General features: G+C 45.7%; 1 protein-coding gene across 1 annotated transcript in view; it reads right to left on the reverse strand.

Moving 5' to 3' along the window:
• LOC115472920 (vitellogenin-1-like) overlaps positions 1-19,848 on the reverse strand; it is a 124,528-nt gene that overhangs the window by 42,816 nt on the left and 61,864 nt on the right. The window contains exons 19-23 of the mRNA XM_030207443.1: positions 19,421-19,608; positions 14,257-14,790; positions 14,102-14,158; positions 6,860-6,958; positions 1,697-1,909 (exon numbers count right to left, since the gene is read on the reverse strand). Of these exons, the coding sequence (XP_030063303.1) occupies positions 1,697-1,909; positions 6,860-6,958; positions 14,102-14,158; positions 14,257-14,790; positions 19,421-19,608 (1,091 nt within the window). The remainder of the gene's footprint in view (positions 1-1,696; positions 1,910-6,859; positions 6,959-14,101; positions 14,159-14,256; positions 14,791-19,420; positions 19,609-19,848) is intronic.

Raw genomic sequence — 19,848 nt, forward strand, 5'->3', positions numbered from 1 at the left:
TATTTATTTATTTAATTTATTTATTTAGGTCATTTATACCCCGCCTTTTGCCGCATTTTAGCAGCCCCAAAGCGGGCCATGGTTAGTGGTTACTGGGTGACCTGCAAGATAAGTGTTTTCTTATAGTTGAACTAACAGCTTTTTCAAGAGTTAGTTAAAGTATAAATAGGAGGTTTTTACAGCCTATGATGAATGTGTTGACCTCCCTGAAGTTGATTATCATATTAACAACGAAGGGTTCTAACATTTATATGAGGCTTTTCCTCCTTACACCTATTCTATCCCATTGTCTTATGTAGATATCCAATGTTTTTGATGTATCTATGAATGTATGAAGTGATTTTCTACACGCTTCAGCAGTGATATTTTGATTCAAATAATAACATATTCTCTAGCAATAGTAGATAACTTTCAATGCTGTGAAAAGGGATGGAAAGCTAGAACATCCAGAAGAGACATGGTGGAGAAAGATGAAAAACGTTTAAAATAAAGCTGGGTATTGAGTGGGACATGTCTGGAAGAGAGGTGCACAAAGAAGGAGTAATTCTATAAAGGTATTTCCATGCAGGCATGATTGGAGGTTAGTTTGAGGAAAGCAGGGGTAGAGTTGTGATGTACTCACATTTTTTTTATAAAATATGTCAGCACACACGTAGAATGCACACACACTTTTACAACAATTTTAGAGAAGGTGTAAATGTGTGTTTCAGTACTGATGCACTGTTGGAGCTGGTTCTGGGACCCTGTTTTATAAAGGCAAATAGATGCTATGTTGTCTTTAAAATAGGCTTACAGTAGGCAGCTTTTTGGACTTCTTATATATTTATCCTATTGTAATCAGGCTCAGAAAGTGAAGACACAAGGCTAAAATATTAACATTGGTAAAATCTCCCTCTCTCATTTTCTCTCCCTATCCCCCCCTCTATAGAGCCTCATGCTTAAAGAGATTTTGCTATATGGCATATAATAGAAATATTCTACTTCCACTCTGAGTCTTAGTATAATTATAGCTGATCAATGAGATTTACTGTGACTCTCCTATATTATTCTGATTAGGTGCAAAGGATCCACAGGTGGTGGAAAGAACACAGATTCCACGAGGTGTGTTGACTGTATTAAATAGATCACAATGGTGTTGTGCTGTTTTGGCATCTTGCCAGGTACTTGTGATGTGGATTGGCCACAGTTGGAAACAGGATGCTGGGCTTGATGGACCTTCGGTCTGTCCCAGTATGGCAATACTTATGTACTTATGTATTTACAGTACAGTCTTGATTATCCGACCTAAACAGGACCGACCCATTGTCTGAAAATGAAAAGTCAGATGATATGGAAACAATGGTAACCCCTCTAACAATACAGAAACAAAGGCAGTAAAAGCAGGATCCTGGCTCACAACGGTGGTTAAAGTAGGGTCATGGGTTCAGAAAACGGAAAGAGAAGTCAAACAATGCAGAAACAAAGGGAGTAAAAGCAGGGTCCTAGGTTCGGAAAACAGAAAGAGAAGCAATGTGATGGCACTGGGGGTCTGTCGGATATGTCAGATGGTTGAATCAGCAAAGAGTGAATAATCGAGTCTGTATTGTCTTAGAGAATATATTCTGTTAATGAGGTTTCTTAACACAATGACAACCATTCAGTATTTTTGGGGAGGATAATCACTTGGTTTTAATCATTGTAAATTATTTATTTTTACCAGTGCTCTGTGATCTCTTGTTACAGTAGCATCTGTGCAAGCTTTCCAAGGGTTCTTCTCATCAAGCGGAACGACAACCAGCTGCATTTGGGAGTTGATCGTTTTTGAATCAAGATATGCTGTAACTTGGTAGCCTTCTTCTTTGCCATCACTCCTTATTGCTCGTGCTACAAAGGTAAAGCCAGGTGGTATTGCATCTCGAAGGTATCCAGACTAATAAAGATACATAAAAATCAAAATGTATTCATAGGTATAATAAGGTAGGAGGCCACGTGAGCAAAGACTGCAAAGAATTCTTGTTTTGAGCACAGACCTTCAATTGTTTATTTTAAAAGCACACAAAGGAGACCTTTTACTAAAGGGCATTAAGGGCCTTAAAGGTTACGCTTCTAAATTTATGCTCCTAATTGAGCATAATTTACGCTCCTAAATTTATGCTCCTAAATTACAAGTTTAATCAATTTTGGAGCATAGAATATGCTCGTAATTTAGGAGCATAAATTATGCTCATAAATTTTAGGAGCGTACATTTAGGAGCATGACCTTTATAGAATAAGGCCCTAAGCCCTTAATGCATGGTTAGCGCATGAAAACAGGCTACCTCACAAACGTGTTAAAGTGTTTTGCGGTATTTTTCCTGTTTCCATGTGCTAAAATGTGTGCTAATTTTTAGGAAATTTTCTTTGAGAGGGTGTGGTGTGGGCAGAGCAGGGGCATTGAAGCATTTACCAGCTAGCTTATTATGACTAGTACCTGCTAACTGGCTCACTGGCTTCTGTGTTAACTTTCTGCAGGTACCACATGCTAATGGGATCATTAGCACACAGCCTGTAAATAAAAACAAGGAAAAGGCCCTAAAAAAGTGCTGCTTTAAATCTGTTTCAGTCATCTCAACCAGAACAAAAATATGCTGTGCGTGTACAAAATCATTTGACTTAACAGCAGGGTTTTGTCCCTGTGATGACACAAAGCATTTTTTGCATGTGTCGGCGTCTTTTCAAACCTTTAAGGCTTGCAGCGCCATGTCCATTTTATTGCGTTGAGGTCTGCTGAAAAGTGAAGGCAGGCTGACATTATGTAAGTCTATTTAGATTCATTAACTACATTTACTTATTTAGGAGTAGTGACTGCCGATTTTTGCTGTCTCCATTTTGTAAACATTTTCTGAACATATTTTGTTTTTTGCAGTATAAATCACTGGCAGCGAGCTCATTCCGCTGAAGAAGCCTATCAGCTTTATTTTTCAAAGTGATGGGTGCCCAGATTTTGACCCAAATCGAGAGATAGGCGCCCATCTCGCAAAGGCGCCCAAATCGGTATAATCGAAAGCCGATTTTGGGCGTCTTCAACTGCACTCCATCGCGGGAATGAACAAAGTTGACGGGGGCATGTCGGAGGCGTGGTGAAGGCAGGACTGGGGAGGTATTTGACTTTTTTTAAAAATTGTTACAAGTGCCCCCTAGGGTACCCGGTTGGTGTCCTGGCATGTGAGGGGGACCAGTGCACTACAAATCCTGGCCCCTCCCACGACCAAATGCCTTGGATTTGTTCGTTTTTGAGCTGGGCGCCTTCGGTTTCCATTATCGCTAAAAAACAAAACCGCCCAGCTCAAATCCACACAACTCCGATGCATTTGCCGGGCACAAACCGTATTATCGAAAAAAAAGATGGGCGGTCATTTTTTTTCGAAAATATGGTCTGTCCCGCCCCTTCACGTACCCATTCTCGGACATAGACACCCATGGAGATGGGCGTTTGCGTTCGATTATGCCCCTCCACTTGGTGAAACGGGTCCCAGTTGGGACTGGTCCTGCTGTTAAGTCAAATGATTTTGTATATGCAGAGCATATTTTTGTTCTTGTTGAGATGGCTTGATAAGAATTTATGTCTACACCTTGGATTAAAAGTCATGGAGGTTTTTTAAGGCCAATGATAGAGAACTGTAAGCTGTTTATTAATTATAAATGTCTACCTAACTGCAGGTTTGCCTGCGTTTTTGGTTAGGTAAGGCAGTCACAGCCAACTGAGGTCTATTTCCTCCTTTTTAAAAAACATATGAGAGTAACAAAAATATTAAACAATAAATATAGAAAACAAGTAGACTAGATGGACCGTACAGGTCTTTCTCTGCCGTCATCTACTATGTTACTATCCAGCTTGTTTTCGAAAGAGAAGGCTGACCATCTTCTGACACAAATCAGGAGATGACCAGCCATCTCTCAAGGCCGGCGAAATCGTCATAATCGAAAGCTGGCCTCAACTGCAGTCCGTCGCGGAGCCAGCCAAACTTCAAGGGGGCGTGTCAGCAGGATACAGAAGGCGGGATGGGGGCGTGCTTAAGAGATGGCCGGCTTCGCCCGATAATGGAAAAAAGAAAGCCGGCTCTGACGAGCATTTGGCCAACTTTACTTGGTCACTTTTTTTTCACAACCAAACCTCGAAAAGGTGTCCAAACTGACCAGATGACCACCGGAGGGAATCGGGGATCACCTCCCCTTACTCCCCCAGTGGTCACCAACCCCCTCCCACCCCCCCCAAAAAAAATAAAAAACATTTTTTTGCCACCCTCTATGCCAGCCTCAAATGTCATACCCAGCTCCCTGACAGCAGTATGCAGGTCCCTGGAGCAGTTTTTAGTGGGTGCAGTGCACTTCAGGCAGGTGGACCTAGGCCCATCCCCCCCTACTACTACTACTATTTGACATTTCGAAAGCGCTACTCGGGTTACGCAGCGCTGTACAATATAACATAGAAGGACAGTCCCTGCTCTGAGAGCTTACAATCTAATGGACAAATGTACAGACAATCAAGTAGTGGCAGTCAAATTGGGGCAGTCTAGGTTCCTTGAGAGGTATCAGGTTAGGTGCCGAAGGCAACATTGAAGAGGTGGGCTTTGAGCAAGGATTTGAAGATGGGTATGGAGGGGGCTTGGCGTAGGGCCTCAGGAAGTTGATTCCACGCATAAGGTGAGGCGAGGCAGAATGGGCGGAGCCTGGAGTTGGCGGTGGTGGAGAAGGATACTGAGAGGAGGGATTTGTCCTGTGAGCGGAGGTTTCAGGCGGGAACGTAAGGGGAGATGAGGGTGGAGAGTGGAGGAGTGGCCTAGTGGTTAGGGTGGTGGACTTTGGTCCTGGGGAACTGAGGAACTGAGTTCAATTCCCGGCACAGGCAGCTCCTTGTGACTCTGGGCAACTCACTTAACCCTCCATTGCCTGCCGCATTGAGCCTGCCATGAGTGGGAAAGCGCGGGGTACAAATGTAACAAAAAAAAAAAATGAGGGGCTGCAGACTGAGTGCATTTGTAGGTGAGAAGGAGAAGCTTGAACTGTATGCGGTATCTGATCGGAAGCCAGTGAAGCGACCTGAGGAGAGGGGTGATATGAGTATATCGGTTCAGGCGGAATATAAGACGTGCAGCAGAGTTCTGAATGGATTAAAGGGGGGATAGATGGCTAAGTGGGAGGCCAGTGAGGAGAAGGTTGCAGTAGTCACTTGTGGTGGTAAATGGGAGCCCTCCAACCCCCCCCAAACCCATTGTGCCCACATGTAGGTGCCCCCCCTTCACCCATAAGGGCTATGGTAATGTTGTAGAGTTGTGGGGAGTGGTTTTGGGGGGATTTGGGGGGCTCAGCACCCAAAGGAAGGGAGCTATGCACCTGGGAGCTATTTTAAATTTTTTAAAAATTTTTAGAAGTGCCCCCTAAGGTGCCCAGTTGGTGTCCTGGCATGTCAGGGGGACCAGTGCACTACAAATGCTGGCTCCTCCCATGACCAAATGCCTTGGATTTGGCTGGGTTTGAGATGGCCGGCCTCAGTTTCCATTATCGGCGAAAACCGAGGCTGGCCATCTCAAACCCAGCCATCTCTGACATTTGGCTGGCCCCAACCGTATTATCGAAACGAAAGATGGCTGGCCATCTCGTTCGATAATACGGTCGGCCCCGCCCCTTTCGCGGCGCCGTTCTCGGAGATGGGTGTCCCCGGTCAAAAATGCCCCTCCACGTTACTCTGTAAGTATGTAAAAGGACACTTATGAAATGTTATGAAGACTGTGTGGATATATGATTATTATATATCATAGATTTCACATTTAGAGTACATTTGAAGCATTATTGATCCACATATGTAACTTTGTAAGTCTAGCTGACCGATATTCAGCGCTATTTAACTGGCTAGAAATGGCTCCTGGCCAGTTAAATATCACTTAGATGGCTACATGCTAATATTCAGTGCAAGATGGCTGGTTATCGCCACTGAATATTAATGCTTAGCATATAGGGCTAGATACTATATATGACGCCTGAAAATTCCATGTGGAAAAAATATGCCTAGGCATATTCTCTAAAGTACACTTAAATTTTATAGAATAGGCTTAAATTTCCACACTGTATATAGAATATGCTGAGTGCCTCTCCATGCGACCAAATTTAGCCATGGCCATTTACGCCATGTTTTATTTGGCGTAAATCCCAACACCTAAATTAGGCATATATATTTAAGAAATGCCCACACCCCGCCCATGGCTATGCACCCCTTTTAACTATGTGACTTAGAATTTACGCACACCATATTACAGAATACGTTTAGTGAGTTGTCTGTGTAAATCTTAATTAATGCCAATTAGTGCTGATAATTGCTAGTTAACATCCAATTGACAATGCTGATTAGCTAGTTAACCAATTAAGTTACACAAATTCTTATAAAATATGCTTTGATTTCCATACGTAAATTAAGGCGCAATATATAGAATCCAGCAGATAGTGGCTAACTGGCTGTATCACATGATATAACTGGTTAGCCATGAATATTCAGCGCATCGCCAGCTATGTTTAGCAGACAAATAGGACCGCCTAAATAACAAGCCTATCATTGGCCACTATAATTTTAACTGGCCAGCGCTGAAGATTAACTTGACCAGTTAAGTTTAAACCAGTTGAGATAAAGTATATTCAATGCCCGGCATTGAATATTCGGCCCAGCATCGAATATCTGTGCTCAGAGCCGATCGCGGACCTTAGCTGGCCTGCCTCCTGTGGGCTGAATATTGGTCAGTATGTGCTTTGAATATTGTTCCACTATATGTTCAGTGGACATTGTATAAGTGCTTTTGAATATTGAGCCACTAGGTGCTATGATGGCTAAAATCATCAATTAGAAAGTTACCTCTTTTTCTGAAGTCGATCGGGAAGCCCTGCTGCTGCGTGAGCTGCTGCGTGAATAGGAGGAAGATGAAGATTTGCCATTTGATCTTCTTCCCCCATGCTGCAATATGAAAATAAAATAGAATGTGAACTGACAGCTGACATAATATAAAATATATACTACGTTCACAAAGGACACTTTTGCACATATAGACGAGTGGTTAAGGTGGTGATGATAGTTCTGAGTGTGCCTCATATGTCTAGAAGAGAAAACTGGGCCTTATTCAGAAAGGACTTTCACTCATTTCATACCTCAAATCCGTATTGAAGAAAGCCAATACATGGTTTAAAATTCTCCCAATATAAAAGCAATCACAGAAAGAGACCTTTATTTAGAAATAGAGATGAATAGGGCTTTATTTTTTGAAGTGTATTAGACCAATCTATGCATTAATGAACAAACACCTAAATTAATGCAGACGCTTAACACCTATTTAACCAACACTAGCTCACTTGCATTAATGTTAATGTTGCTTTCTGATCATTAGCATGAACTACAAAATACAAAAATATGCAAATATCCTGTATTGGATCTATTTACAGGCATACCACAACGATCCATCCTAAATACCAGACAACGAAACTTACACCAGAACTAGACAAAACCGAACTCTCTATACTTGACTTCTTCATTCACTCTGTCACCAATGAACTCTAACGTAATACCACTTTATTTTTCAGTCTGGAAATGAACTCTCCATACCTGACTGCTTAATTTACTCTGTCACTTATGAACTCTAATGCAATATCAGTTGTATTTCTCATTCTGGAAATGGCGATCGCCATTACGGCAAAATGTAAGCCACATTGAGCCTGCAAATAGGTGGGAAAATGTGGGATACAAATGCAACAAATAAATAAATAAAATAAATTTATGGTATATCAAATGCAATCGATCAATCAATCAATCAAAAATACATCTGTACGAAGGACAAATTTCAAAGCCATTTCCATGGGTACCACATGACCTTAATGCACACTAAGGCCACTTTTTACTGCAGTTTGGTAAAAGGGTTCCTTAATAACTACAAACATGAACATTGGGGCCCTTTTATTAAGCTACAGTGCTTGCTTACCACAGGCATCTCTCGATAGGTTTGGGATTGGCGCGTGGTTGTTGCGCGCTAAAAAATAGAATTTTTTTTTAGCACTGGGGGTGTGTCTGAGGGCAGAGACTAGGCATGTATGTCTATATTGTTGCACGCTAACCAATTAGGGCATTATTAGTGCATGAGTTCTTACCGCCATGCTGGTATGTGTCTTTCTTCTGTATCATCCATCCTCTGAAAATGATTCCTGGAATTGATCTGAAACACAAGATGTCAAGAAAGTGATATGGAAGCCCAACATCTTATCGCAAAGGAATCAAGGGTGGGCCTCTGGATTGATCTGTTGGGACTAAAGGAAAGACACTAATCAGATAAGAAACATAATTTTTCCTTCCATTACATCCCACAGATCAATCCAGAGATGAGTGGGATGTACCGAAGAAGTTCACAATTAGGATGGGACATGGTAATTTCTGAAAACAGGTACGCTGCCCCAAAAGCCTTGGCCCACAGACCAACAGTAAGCATCCATGGATGTTGCTGCTAAGGAAGAGCCACCAACCAACTCAGAGCAGCCCATGGCGAACACAGAATCAAATAGAGCTCCAGTGGGGGAAGGAGGAACCAAAACCTCTGACCAAATGAGGAAAAAGCTACGTGAATCAAGAAGAACCCTTGAAACGGGAAGTACATACAAGCATACCAAGAACATGGCCATGAATTAGCAGAGCTTGAGGGCAGAAGCCCACTGGGAAGCAAAGGCTGACTGGACGGGCCCCCAGTAACTGACCGAACCCCACAGTGTCCAAAACAGGAAGGCAGACAGGAAAAGCTGCCTCAGGCTTGGAAACCCATTTGGCACCCAAGCCTACCCCATCATGGAGTGTAAGGTCAAGAGCCAAAGAAAGAGCTACAGTGTAAGGCAAGAACACGTCTAGCCACAACTGAGGAGAACAAGATGCGGCCCACCAAGGAATCCAGTAACAAGAAAGGGAGAAATCCCCTGCTGGAAGAAGGGCCAATGCAATCCCTTGCCTGGTCCACTGAGAAGCACTCAGAAGAATAACCACAGATGGACCAGAGCTCTCCAGGCTGAACAGGAATTCCGATCAACAAAACGAGATGTACCAGATCTCCGTTGCCAGGACCACATAAGGACAACATACAGGCTTTGAGCTTGTCTTGACGAGCAAAAAACAAAGGCAGTCCCCAAATCCGAACCCTCCAGACCAAACCGGAACCAGGCCAGGCTCAACAGCCAAGGTCCAGGCAGGCTAGCCTGAATGGTCCAGACCAGAAGCAGAAAGGCCTGCACTGTCTGCCTAGGGTAACAAGCACTAACTAGAACTGGAGGCAGCAGAACCAATCCAGGCTCGACAGCCAGCCACAGAGCAAACCCACGCCCAATGCCTGAAGCCAAAACTACACCAATCTCAATGGCAGGGCAGGAGCTGGATCTATGTGAGGCTGGACATCTGGAATTGTGGCCAGGCAAGGCTCGACAGCCAGAGCCATAACTAAGTACTGCTGTCCAGCTCAAGCTGGAACTAAATACTGCTCTATGGCCTGAGCCAGAGCTAGGCAAAAACTAGGTAAGGCCCTATGGCCTGCGCTGGAGCAAGGCCAGGCTCTACAGACAGAGCCGGAGCTAGGCAAGGGTCTATGGCTGGAGCCAGAGCTAGGCAAGGATCTCCTACTAGATCCAGAGCTAGGCAAGGCTCCCTGGGTGAAGCCAGAGCTAGGCAAGGCTCCATGGCTGAAGCCGGAGCTAGGCAAGGCACCACAGCCAGAGCCAGAGTTGGAAGTAGGCATGAGTCCATGGCCAGAGCCGGAGCCGAAGCTAGGCAAGGCTCCATGGCTGAAGCCAGTGCTGGGCCAGGTTCTATGACCGGAGCCAGAGCTTGGTCAGGCCCTATGGCTGAAGCCAGAGTTAAATAAGGCTCTACGGCTGAAGCCAGAGCTAAGCAAGGCTCAATGGCCGATGCTGGAGCTAAGCAAGGCTCTACAGCTGAAGCTGGGGCTAAGCAAGGCTCTACAGCTGAAGCTGAAGCTAAACAAAGCTCTACAGCTGAAGCCAAAGCTATGCAATGCTTTACTGCCGAAGCTGGAGCTAAGCAGGCTCCATGGCTGAAGCCGGAGCCAAGCAAGGCTGTACTGCCAAAGTCAGAGCTAAGCAGGCTTTATGGCCAAAGCTGGAATTAAGCAAGGCTCTATGGCTGAAGCCGGAGCAAAGCAAGGCTCTATGGCTGAAGCCGGAGCAAAGCAAGGCACTATGGCTGAAGCCGGAACTAGGCAAGGCTCCACGGCCAGAAGCAGAGCTAGGCTCAATGACCAGGGTCAGAGCTAGGCCAGACTCGACAGCCGGAGTCTGAGCCGGACATTTGATGGCCGGAGTTGAGGGGAGGTCCAACTGCTGAAGCCAGAACTATGCAAGGCTTGATGGCCAGAGCCGAAGGTGGAGCAAGTGCCAGCTCGACAGTAGGGACTGAAGGTAGGCAAGGGTTGACGGCTGGAATAAATCCCAGTAAGACCCGATGATTGGGATTGGCAAGGCTAATGGCTGAAGCCAGAGCCAGGCCAAGCTCGACAGTCAGAGCCGGAGCTAGGCAAGAGCTGATGACCAGAGCTGGTGGTAGGCATTGCCAGACAACTGAAGCCAGAGCAAAGCTCGGTCCCTGAGGCCACCATCCAGAGCTTGGATGACCAACTCCAGAGCTGGGGCTAAAAGTGATAGTTGGAACCAAAGGCAAACAAAGGGGTAACAGGAGTGCCACATCTAGGCTAGGCACCACATAAGGAGCCAGCACAAAGATAAGTCTGACAGACAGGTCTAGTCCCGATAGCCAGCCAGAGAATGGCCCATCTCACTGAACAGAGCCGGGAGAAGGCCACAATGGATGGCTGAGGCCAAACCAGGAGCGATGGCCAGATCTGGAGCTAGGCTAAGCTGGAGCCAGGGCCAGGCAATATGAGCAAAGGCTGATCCAAACCTCACACTTGAGGTAGGCCAGGGGGGATGGACAGAGGTGGGTCAAGATCCAGTGCACTGTTCAGACTGCCAAGACTCCCCGATTTTCCTAGCCAAAGCCGAGGGCTCATACCACCTACCTTGGGATCCCCCAGCAGGCCTATCTGGGAAAGGATGCACACAACTGGCATAACATGGACTGATGCTGCAGAAAACCCCCATTGAAGGGTCCAGGGTAGCCCCTCTGCTAATACTCAAGCAGAGAGAAGACTGAGCACAGTAGGAGCCACCCGAATTGCAGAGAGACAAGGGCCAGGCCACCAAGACCTGGATAACAGATGAATGGGGAACCTCCAGAGGTGATAGGAAACTGGGCACCATGTAGGAGCCGAAAAAAAAGGCTGCCTAATGGCAGAGCCAACTGTCAAGCTCTGTGGAAGACAGGCCCAGTCAAAGTAACATAGGTGGAAAGGACTGGAAACGCCCTCATAGGCAAGAGGGGCCTAAATCTCCATAGGAGGAGAGAGCTGAGAGCTGTATCAACATCAAGAGAGCCAACTGGGAGCCATCAATCAAAATACTCCTAGCACAGAGACAATGGGCTGGAACCCCGCTGCAGCTGCACCAAAAGAGTGGGGGGCAACCACCTGCTCAGAAAGCAGCTCGAGGTCCCTGCCTCCTGGAGAAGGCCGAGAAGATAGGGACAGAATCAAATAGCGCCAAAATGGTCAGATGCTACTCTCACAAAGGACAGAGGTGCTCTTTTGACAGGGAGCATCCAACCAAGCGTGAAACCTAAACAAATAGGCCATACCTCTGTAGGGAGCGGTGAACCATCCACGCCCAAAAAGGTGACGGGTGACTAAGACGTGACAAGCAGCTGATGCAAAAGTGCCCCGGAAGATGAGAACACCACCACAGCAAGTAGCAAGGAGACTGCCAGGTAGAAATCTTCCCCAGAGCTTGCAAGAGAAGAAAAAAATGCCCAACTTACAAAAGTAGCAGGCTAGTCCGGACAGCCACAGGAGCCCCAGAAATCAAGCATCGAATCCAGGCAGTGTCCAAAACATTATCTATCTATCTATCTATCTATCTATCTATCTATCTATCTATCTATCTATCTATCTATCTATCTATCTATCTATCTATCTATCTATCTATCTATCTATATAAAAGGCACGTCCAACGTTCCAATGAAGCCTCAAGCCAGAAGCTTGAGGCGCCAGAGATATCCGGTTTATCTGAAGGGGGAAGTGTGCTTCAGGCTGCCTTGCAAACAGGAAATGAGGGCGGGAACAACTGAAACAAAAGCAAAAACAAAGCTTAAAGAACCCTGAAACTGCGTCTGTCCCTACTCCCTTTCACTGTTTTTTTACAACAGCCAGCACTAATGAAGGGGAGAGCCTGCAGCACACGTCCCCCTTCACATAGGAGCACAAAAGACTGAAACTTTTCTTTCTCCCGGTTTTTGCAGTCGGCTGCAGCTCACAGGTTCTAAATCTACCCACTTACGAGTCAACTGGGAAATATTACAGCTCAGCCTCTGCACGTACACAGCAGCTTCAGTTGAACACTGAACCGGAGCACAGGCTGCAGCACATGTCCTGCTTGCACTGCGGGGCCACAGACACTGACAGTGGGTGCATGGCACCAGAGAGAGAGGGGGGGGGGAAGGGGGTTCAGGAATGAGAGGGGGCAGGGGCTCCAGGGATGACAGATGGGGGGAGGGGTCCTGAGAACTGAGAGGGGGGTCCTCACACCAGTGAGGTGGGGATGGAAGGGGGGTCCTGAGACCATAAAGGGGGGGAAGGGCATACAGGACGAGGGGGAGCAGCAGCGACCTGGGGGGGGGGTATGGAGGGCAGCACTGCCTACGATGACCTCGGGGGGGGTTGAGGGGAGGAGCGCTGGCACCCTGGGGGGGGGGGGTGGAGGGGTCACCAGCGCCGCTTTGATGAAAACCTTGCTAGCGCCCGTTTCATTTGTGCCAGAAACAGGCCTTTTTTACTAGTATAGATATATAAATCTGTATATATACATGTATCTTGTTATTTTTAAAGAGTGCGGAAAGAAAGGAGTCTGTCACAAAAAGTGCGGGAAACAAGATGCAAAGAGCCCCAGTCGTTCACCACCACCGACCCAAAAGCACACCGCGAAGCCGCATGTGCACAGTCAAAAAGGCAGTGTTGGTAGAGAGATTCCTGCCTTTGCCTCAAAAGGCAGTGTGCAGAACAGGCCTGGTGGAAAATAGCCCAGCAACATGGTGAGGTGACTCTCGTTACGATACTGATACCAAAATAGCGGACATACTCACACGACTGGTGCGAAGCCCACCACCTCCGAAGTTCACGCTGACCGATGCGGGAAGGCCCCAGATCTGAAATGGTAGAAGAAAAACCCAAGGCCACTGGAAGCTGGATAGGGAGAGGCCTTGCAGGGTGGGTACAAGCTCACAACTGCATGTAGCCCCAAACCGGACAGCAGTAACCGCCACAACAGTGTGCAGAGAGAGGCAGAGCAAAGAGAAACCATGTTGGCTAGAGCAGTATACAAACCTGCATAGCAGAGACAAATTCACTGAAGTAAGGGTGCCAAACCAACCTGCGTACAGAGAGGCACATTCACTGAAGAAAAGGTGGTAAATTCCTTTTGTTCTTTTTAAGAGGCAGGAGATACATTGCCGCTGAAGATCACAGGCTCAAGAAGACCACAGGGATTGGCAAAAAGGGGGAGGGACCCACCAGGTGTACCCCAGCAGACAGGCTGAGCCATGCCAAAAGTCCCCAGCTCAACTAAGTCAGATGGAACATACCAGGAGCCAGCAACAAACCAGAGCTGCACAGGAGATGTCCATCCACCTGCTGAGATAGAGAGAATACTGAAACTGAGGCTGCTGCACAGTATCCTTTATGGCAGAGTTCTGGTGTTTTCTCTATCTCCACCTGCTGGTAGAGGGACATAACCCACTCATTGCTGAATTGATCTGTGGGACGTAATGGAAAATGGGCTTAGCATGCAGAGAAGGCCTGCATATGGGCATTGTAAGCCTATTTCTTAGCACTGCTTAATAAAAGGACTCCTTTAATTTTCAGGTTAGAATAATTCATAGTATAGCTACTTTCCACCTGCTTCTCCAGAAAGAAGTATTTGCACTGGTATAGATTGATATAGCATGCTTTAGACATACCAAATGGGCAGGAGTTGGCTTGAACCGAAGCTGATACATTTCTGGAACATGCATTCCCTGCAGAATTCAAAAGCAGAGACAAGGACATGGAAAGCTATTAAAGAAGAATCAGTACATAGCCAGTAAAGACTGCATCTCCCAAATCTACCACTTACCCTCTCCTCAGATGAATCGCTAGAGCTGCTGCTGCTGCTGCCGCCATAATTCTTGGATGAGTGTTTGGGATGTTTTGCTTTCTTCAGTCTACTAGAGCTGCTGCTGCTGCTGCTGCTAACTTGGCTATCATAACCATGAATTCTGCTGTAGGGCCGCTTGGTGGTTGTTTGGCGACTGCTGTAGTGGCTGTCGCTCTCACTGCTGCTGCTGTGGCTTTGACTACTGCTCATGTCACTCTTGCTAGCACTGCTACTGCTGCTGCTTATAAGTGAATGCATAGTTTTCTTTTTGCTTTCAGCCTTCTTGTTTTTGTGGCTGCTGTGCCTCTTCTTAGGCAGTTCTTTTTGGTGCTTCTTACGGTGCCCATCTTTTGAACTGTCCTTAGAAAACTGTTTTCTCCTTCTCAGATTTACATTTTCAGTTGTTTGTGTATATGTTCCATCATATTCATCACTTGACATGCTGGGTAACAGTCCATTGGTACTGGAATTAGATGAAGAGTTTGAAGGAGTTGTATTATTATCTACATTTTCCTGATGAAAGAGAACATTATAGAGCATTATTAGCACATATACTGCCATTTTTGTTGAAACATAATATAAATGCTGTAGAAAGAGGAGTAATCCAGTAATTAGAACCAGTGGCGTAGCTAGGGTAGTTGACACCCGGGGCCGGTCATTTTTTAACACCCCCCCCCCCAAATCCAGTACTAGGCATACCGAGAATACAAAACACTCAGGACCTATAGAGCAATTCCACCATACCATAAGCAGTCATTTCTACGAGTCACACAAGGAAAAGGAAAGCATCTTAAACACTACAGTGAGCACTAGAACATCAATTCACCTATTGTAAAATGAAACCAGACAGAATAGTACAGATCGTAGATCCTGCACAGTCAATGCCAACTGAAAGCCATGTCTTTTTCACAAACACTGATACACTCTAATCCACTATAGAATAAGTAATAATAAACTTTCTATTTTGACAAAAATTAAACTGAACCCCCGATGCCAGACTCTGCATACAATGCAACACCACAGAAACAGAAAATGTCCCCTAGTACTGTGCAAAATATAAAGACAGCAGATGTAAATTTGAAAAAACTAACAAATACCAATCACCACTTTACAAATTAACAAATAGAAATAAAACAAATACAGAAAATAAAATAATACCATTTTATTGGACTAATACATTTAGCTTCCAGAGGCCAAAATCTCCTTCCTCAGGTCAATACAGTATAGTGCTGTTACAGTATCCTATCCTGATCTGAGGAAGGGGGTTTTGTTCTCTGAAAGTTAAGTCAAAATGTATTAAAATTAGTCCAATAAAAAGATTACCTTATTTACATGTTCTATTTATAAACATTTATTAATACAGCTACAATACTATATCCTAAAGCAAAAAAATAAAAATATATATTTTATTTACAGTTTGTTGTCTCTGGTTTCTGCGTTCCTCATCTTCTTTTCACTGTCTTCCTTCCATCCAGCATCTGTCTTCGCTCTCTCTCTGCCATCCAGTGTCTGCCCTCTCTAATGTCCCTTCCATCCACTGTCTGCCCTCTCTCTCTGCCCCTTCCATCCACTGTCTGCCCTCTCGCTCCCTTCCATCCACACCTGCCCTCTTTTTCTGTCCCTTCCATCCACCATCTGCCCCAGTCTGCCATCTCTCTCTCTCCCTTCCATCAACATAGTAACATAGTAACATAGTAGATGACGGCAGAAAAAGACCTGCATGGTCCATCCAGTCTGCCCAACAAGATAAACTCATATGTGTATACCTTACCTTGATTTGTACCTGCCTTTTTCAGGGCACAGACCGTACAAGTCTGCCCAGCATTATTTCCTGCCTCCCAACCACCAGTCCCGCCTCCCATCACCGGCTCTGGCACGGACCGTATAAGTTTGCCCTCCACTATCCTCGCCTCCCAACCACCAACCTCTCTTCCCCCACCTGCTCCGCCACCTAATTTCGGCTAAGCTTCTGAGGATCCATTCCTACTGCACAGGATTCCTTTATGCATATCCCACGCATGTTTGAATTCCGTTACCGTTTTCATCTCCACCACCTCCCGCGGGAGGGCATTCCAAGCATCCACCACCCTCTCCGTGAAAAAATACTTCCTGACATCTTTTTTGAGTCTGCCCCCCTTCAATCTCATTTCATGTCCTCTCATTCTACCGCCTTCCCATCTCCGGAAAAGATTTTTTTGCGGATTAATACCTTTCAAGTATTTGAACATCTGTATCATATCACCCCTGTTCCTCCTTTCCTCCAGGGTATACATGTTCAGGTCAGCAAGTCTTTGTTCATACGTCTTGGAACGCAAATCCCATACCGTTCTCGTAGCTTTTCTTTGCACTGCTTCCATTTTTTTTAACATCCTTCGCAAGGTACGGCCTCCAAAACTGAACACAATACTCCAGGTGGGGCCTCACCAACGACTTGTACAGGGGCATCAACACTTCCTTTCTTCTGCTGATCACACCTCTCTCTATACAGCCTTGCAACCTTCTCGCTACGGCCACCGCCTTGTCACACTGTTTCGTCGCCTTCAGATCCTTGGATATTATCACCCCAAGATCCCTCTTCCCCTCAGTACCTATCAGACTCTCACCGCCTAACACATAAGTCTCTCGTGGGTTTCTACTCCCTAAATGCATCACTTTGCATTTCTTCGCATTGAATTTTAATTGCCAAACCTTAGACCATTCTTTTAGCTTCCTCAGATCCCTTTTCATGCTTTCCACTCCCACCCGGGTGTCCACTCTGTTGCAAATCTTAGTATCATCCGCAAATAGGCAAACTTTACCTTCTAACCCTTCGGCAATGTCACTCACAAATATATTGAACAGAATCGGCCCCAGCACCGATCCCTGAGGCACTCCACTACTCACCTTTCCCTCCTCCAAGCGAACTCCATTTACCACCACCCTCTGTCGTCTGTCCTCTCTCTCTTCCTTCCATCCACATCTGCCCTCTATCTCTGCCCCTTCCATCCACCATTGCCCCAGTCTGCCCTCTTTCTGTCTCCCCCTCCCACCCACCATCTGCCCTTTCTCTCTGCCCCTTCAATCCGTCTGCCCTCCCTCTCCCATCCATCCAAGGTCTGCCCTCCCTCACGCTCCCCCCTTCCATCCAGGGTCTGTCCCCTCTCTCTCTCTCTGCCCCCTCTTTTCAGCCCCCAGTTCCAGTACTAGCCCCCTTATCCCAACTACCCTCCTTTTCAGCCCCCAGTTCCAGCCCCCTTCGTCCACCACATGCCTTGCATCCCCCCTTTTCAGCCCCAGACCCATTCTCCCACCTGCCCCAGGCATGGACCCATTTTCCCTCCTGACCCTTTGTCAGACCCCAGTTCCAGCTTCAGACCCCTTCTCCCCTCCCTAATCCCTTTCTCCCCTCTGAGCACCCCTCTGAGCTCCCCCACCCCTCCCCAATCCCCTTCTCCTCTCTGAGCTCCCCCACCCCTCCCCAATCCCCTTCGCCCCTCTGAGCTCCCCCTCTCCCATCTGAGCTCCCCCCCCCAACGAGAGCTGACAGAGCCTTCTTCTCCTGCCACCACCCTGCCTTTTTAAAAAAAAAATCCATGCAGTCACGCAGGCAGCGCCTCACGTCTGCCCTGCGTGTACTGTGAAAGGGAAAATCACCTCGCTGGCGTCGGGCCTTCCCTCGCTGTGTCCCGCCCTTGAGGAAATAGGAAGTTACCTCAGAAGAGGGCAGGACACAGCGAGGGAAGGCCTGACGCCAGCGAGGCGATTTTCCCTTTCACAGCACACGCAGGGCAGATACGAGGTGCTGCCTGCGTCGCTGCATGGATTTAAAAAAAAAAAGGCAGGGTGGTGGCAGAAGACGAGAGCTGTCGGCTCTCGACGGAGCACCCCCACCCGCTGGCACCCACCGCCCCGCCCTTGCTACGCCACTGGTTAGAACAGCAGACCGAAAATGAGGGAATCAAGTGTTCAAATCCTACTTCTCCCAGTGAAACTCCTTGTGATCTTGGGCAAGTCGCTTCATTCTGTACTGACTGCAACTTAGATTTTATGCCCTACTGTACCCGTATATTTAAATCCGCTTGAGCTTTGATTTGGAAAAGATGAGTAACAAAATCCACATACTTTGTTTATATCAGTGGTTCCCAAACCTGTTCCTGGAGGGCCCCCTCCCCAAGCCAGTCAGGTTTTCAGAATATCCACAATGATTATTCATGAGAGCAGTGAAGGCAGTGCATGCAAATCTCTCTCATGAATACTTGGTGTAAATGCCGATGCCTAAATTAGACGTGGACCGTCACGCCCATGGCCATGCTCCCTTTTCAACTATGTGACTTAGAATTTAGGCCCATCACGTTACAGAATACGCTTAGACAGTTGTGTGCGTAAATTCTAATTAATGCCAATTAGTGTCAATAATTGTTTAAGTGGCAATTATCAGAGTTGATTGGTTTGTAAACTAATTAAGTTGCATGCGTAAATCCAGAATATGACTGGATTTGTACATGCAACTTAAGTTGCACTATATAGAATCGAGGGGAATATGGGTAACTGCCACTGCGTATCTAGGTTTGCCCCTTAGTAAGATTTAACTGGACAGAAGCCTCTCCTGTCTGGTTAAGTCATTTATAATACTGGGCCCCTGATTTATACTGTTCCTAATAATTTACAGTCACATTCCATCATGAAATTAGTAATTATTTATGTATAAATATATATAATCATGAGGACACTTGGATGACTTGTCTTTTTTTCTTTCATGTTTATAGTATAGTTTTATATAATCCGCTCCAGCACTATTTGCAATGCATATTACAATTTTTATATTCATGATATATGATTAATATGGCTGTCCTGTATATGGAGAGACGTTTTCAAGAAACAATATTTCATTTCCAATTTTATTTTATGTTTTATTATTTTTCTAAGGAACAGAGTGGAAATGCTTAAGTGGACAATCCTCTTTTGTATCCATTGTTGAAGGCTGTCCACTTTTATATCTACTGTTAAGAACAGTCCTCTTTTGGCCATCTCTGCTCTGTTCCTGTGACATTGGTTTTGCACAGATATAGCTCCTTCTTTTACCTGTGGTTTGTTTTATTAATTTTTAAGAACTCTGCAAGTATATTTGCAAAATAGCTCCTTGGTTTTAAATATTTTGATATACCTTTGACTTATCTTCATCATTAAGGATTCTCTTCAGTTTTTTGAGGGTCATTTTGTCCATAGGCAATTCCATTTCTTGTTGGTAAACATCTAGGTTTTCAGTCCTGACTAAACGTATCATTTTTGTGGCAGCCTCATGACCCCACTGGAATTCTATTTGAATTTTTTCAACTGATGTGTCTCCATGATCTAAAAGAGGAAATTTGGAAATGTATTTCAATTTCTTTCACTACATTCGTTAATGAATTACATGGGAACAAAAATGTTTATCCTAAGGATCAATGATGGCCCTAACATTAGGCCAACTGAGGCAGGGGTCTCAGGCGGCACTCTTCTTCCACCCTCCACACTGCAGTCTGGCTTTCCCCTTCTTTCCTCAACCCCCTTCCCTGAGTGTACCTTCCTTTTTGGTTTTCCAAAAGTTGTTAT

This window comes from Microcaecilia unicolor, chromosome 6 (assembly GCF_901765095.1).
Source record: "Microcaecilia unicolor chromosome 6, aMicUni1.1, whole genome shotgun sequence".
In the NCBI taxonomy this organism is placed as follows: domain Eukaryota; kingdom Metazoa; phylum Chordata; class Amphibia; order Gymnophiona; family Siphonopidae; genus Microcaecilia; species Microcaecilia unicolor.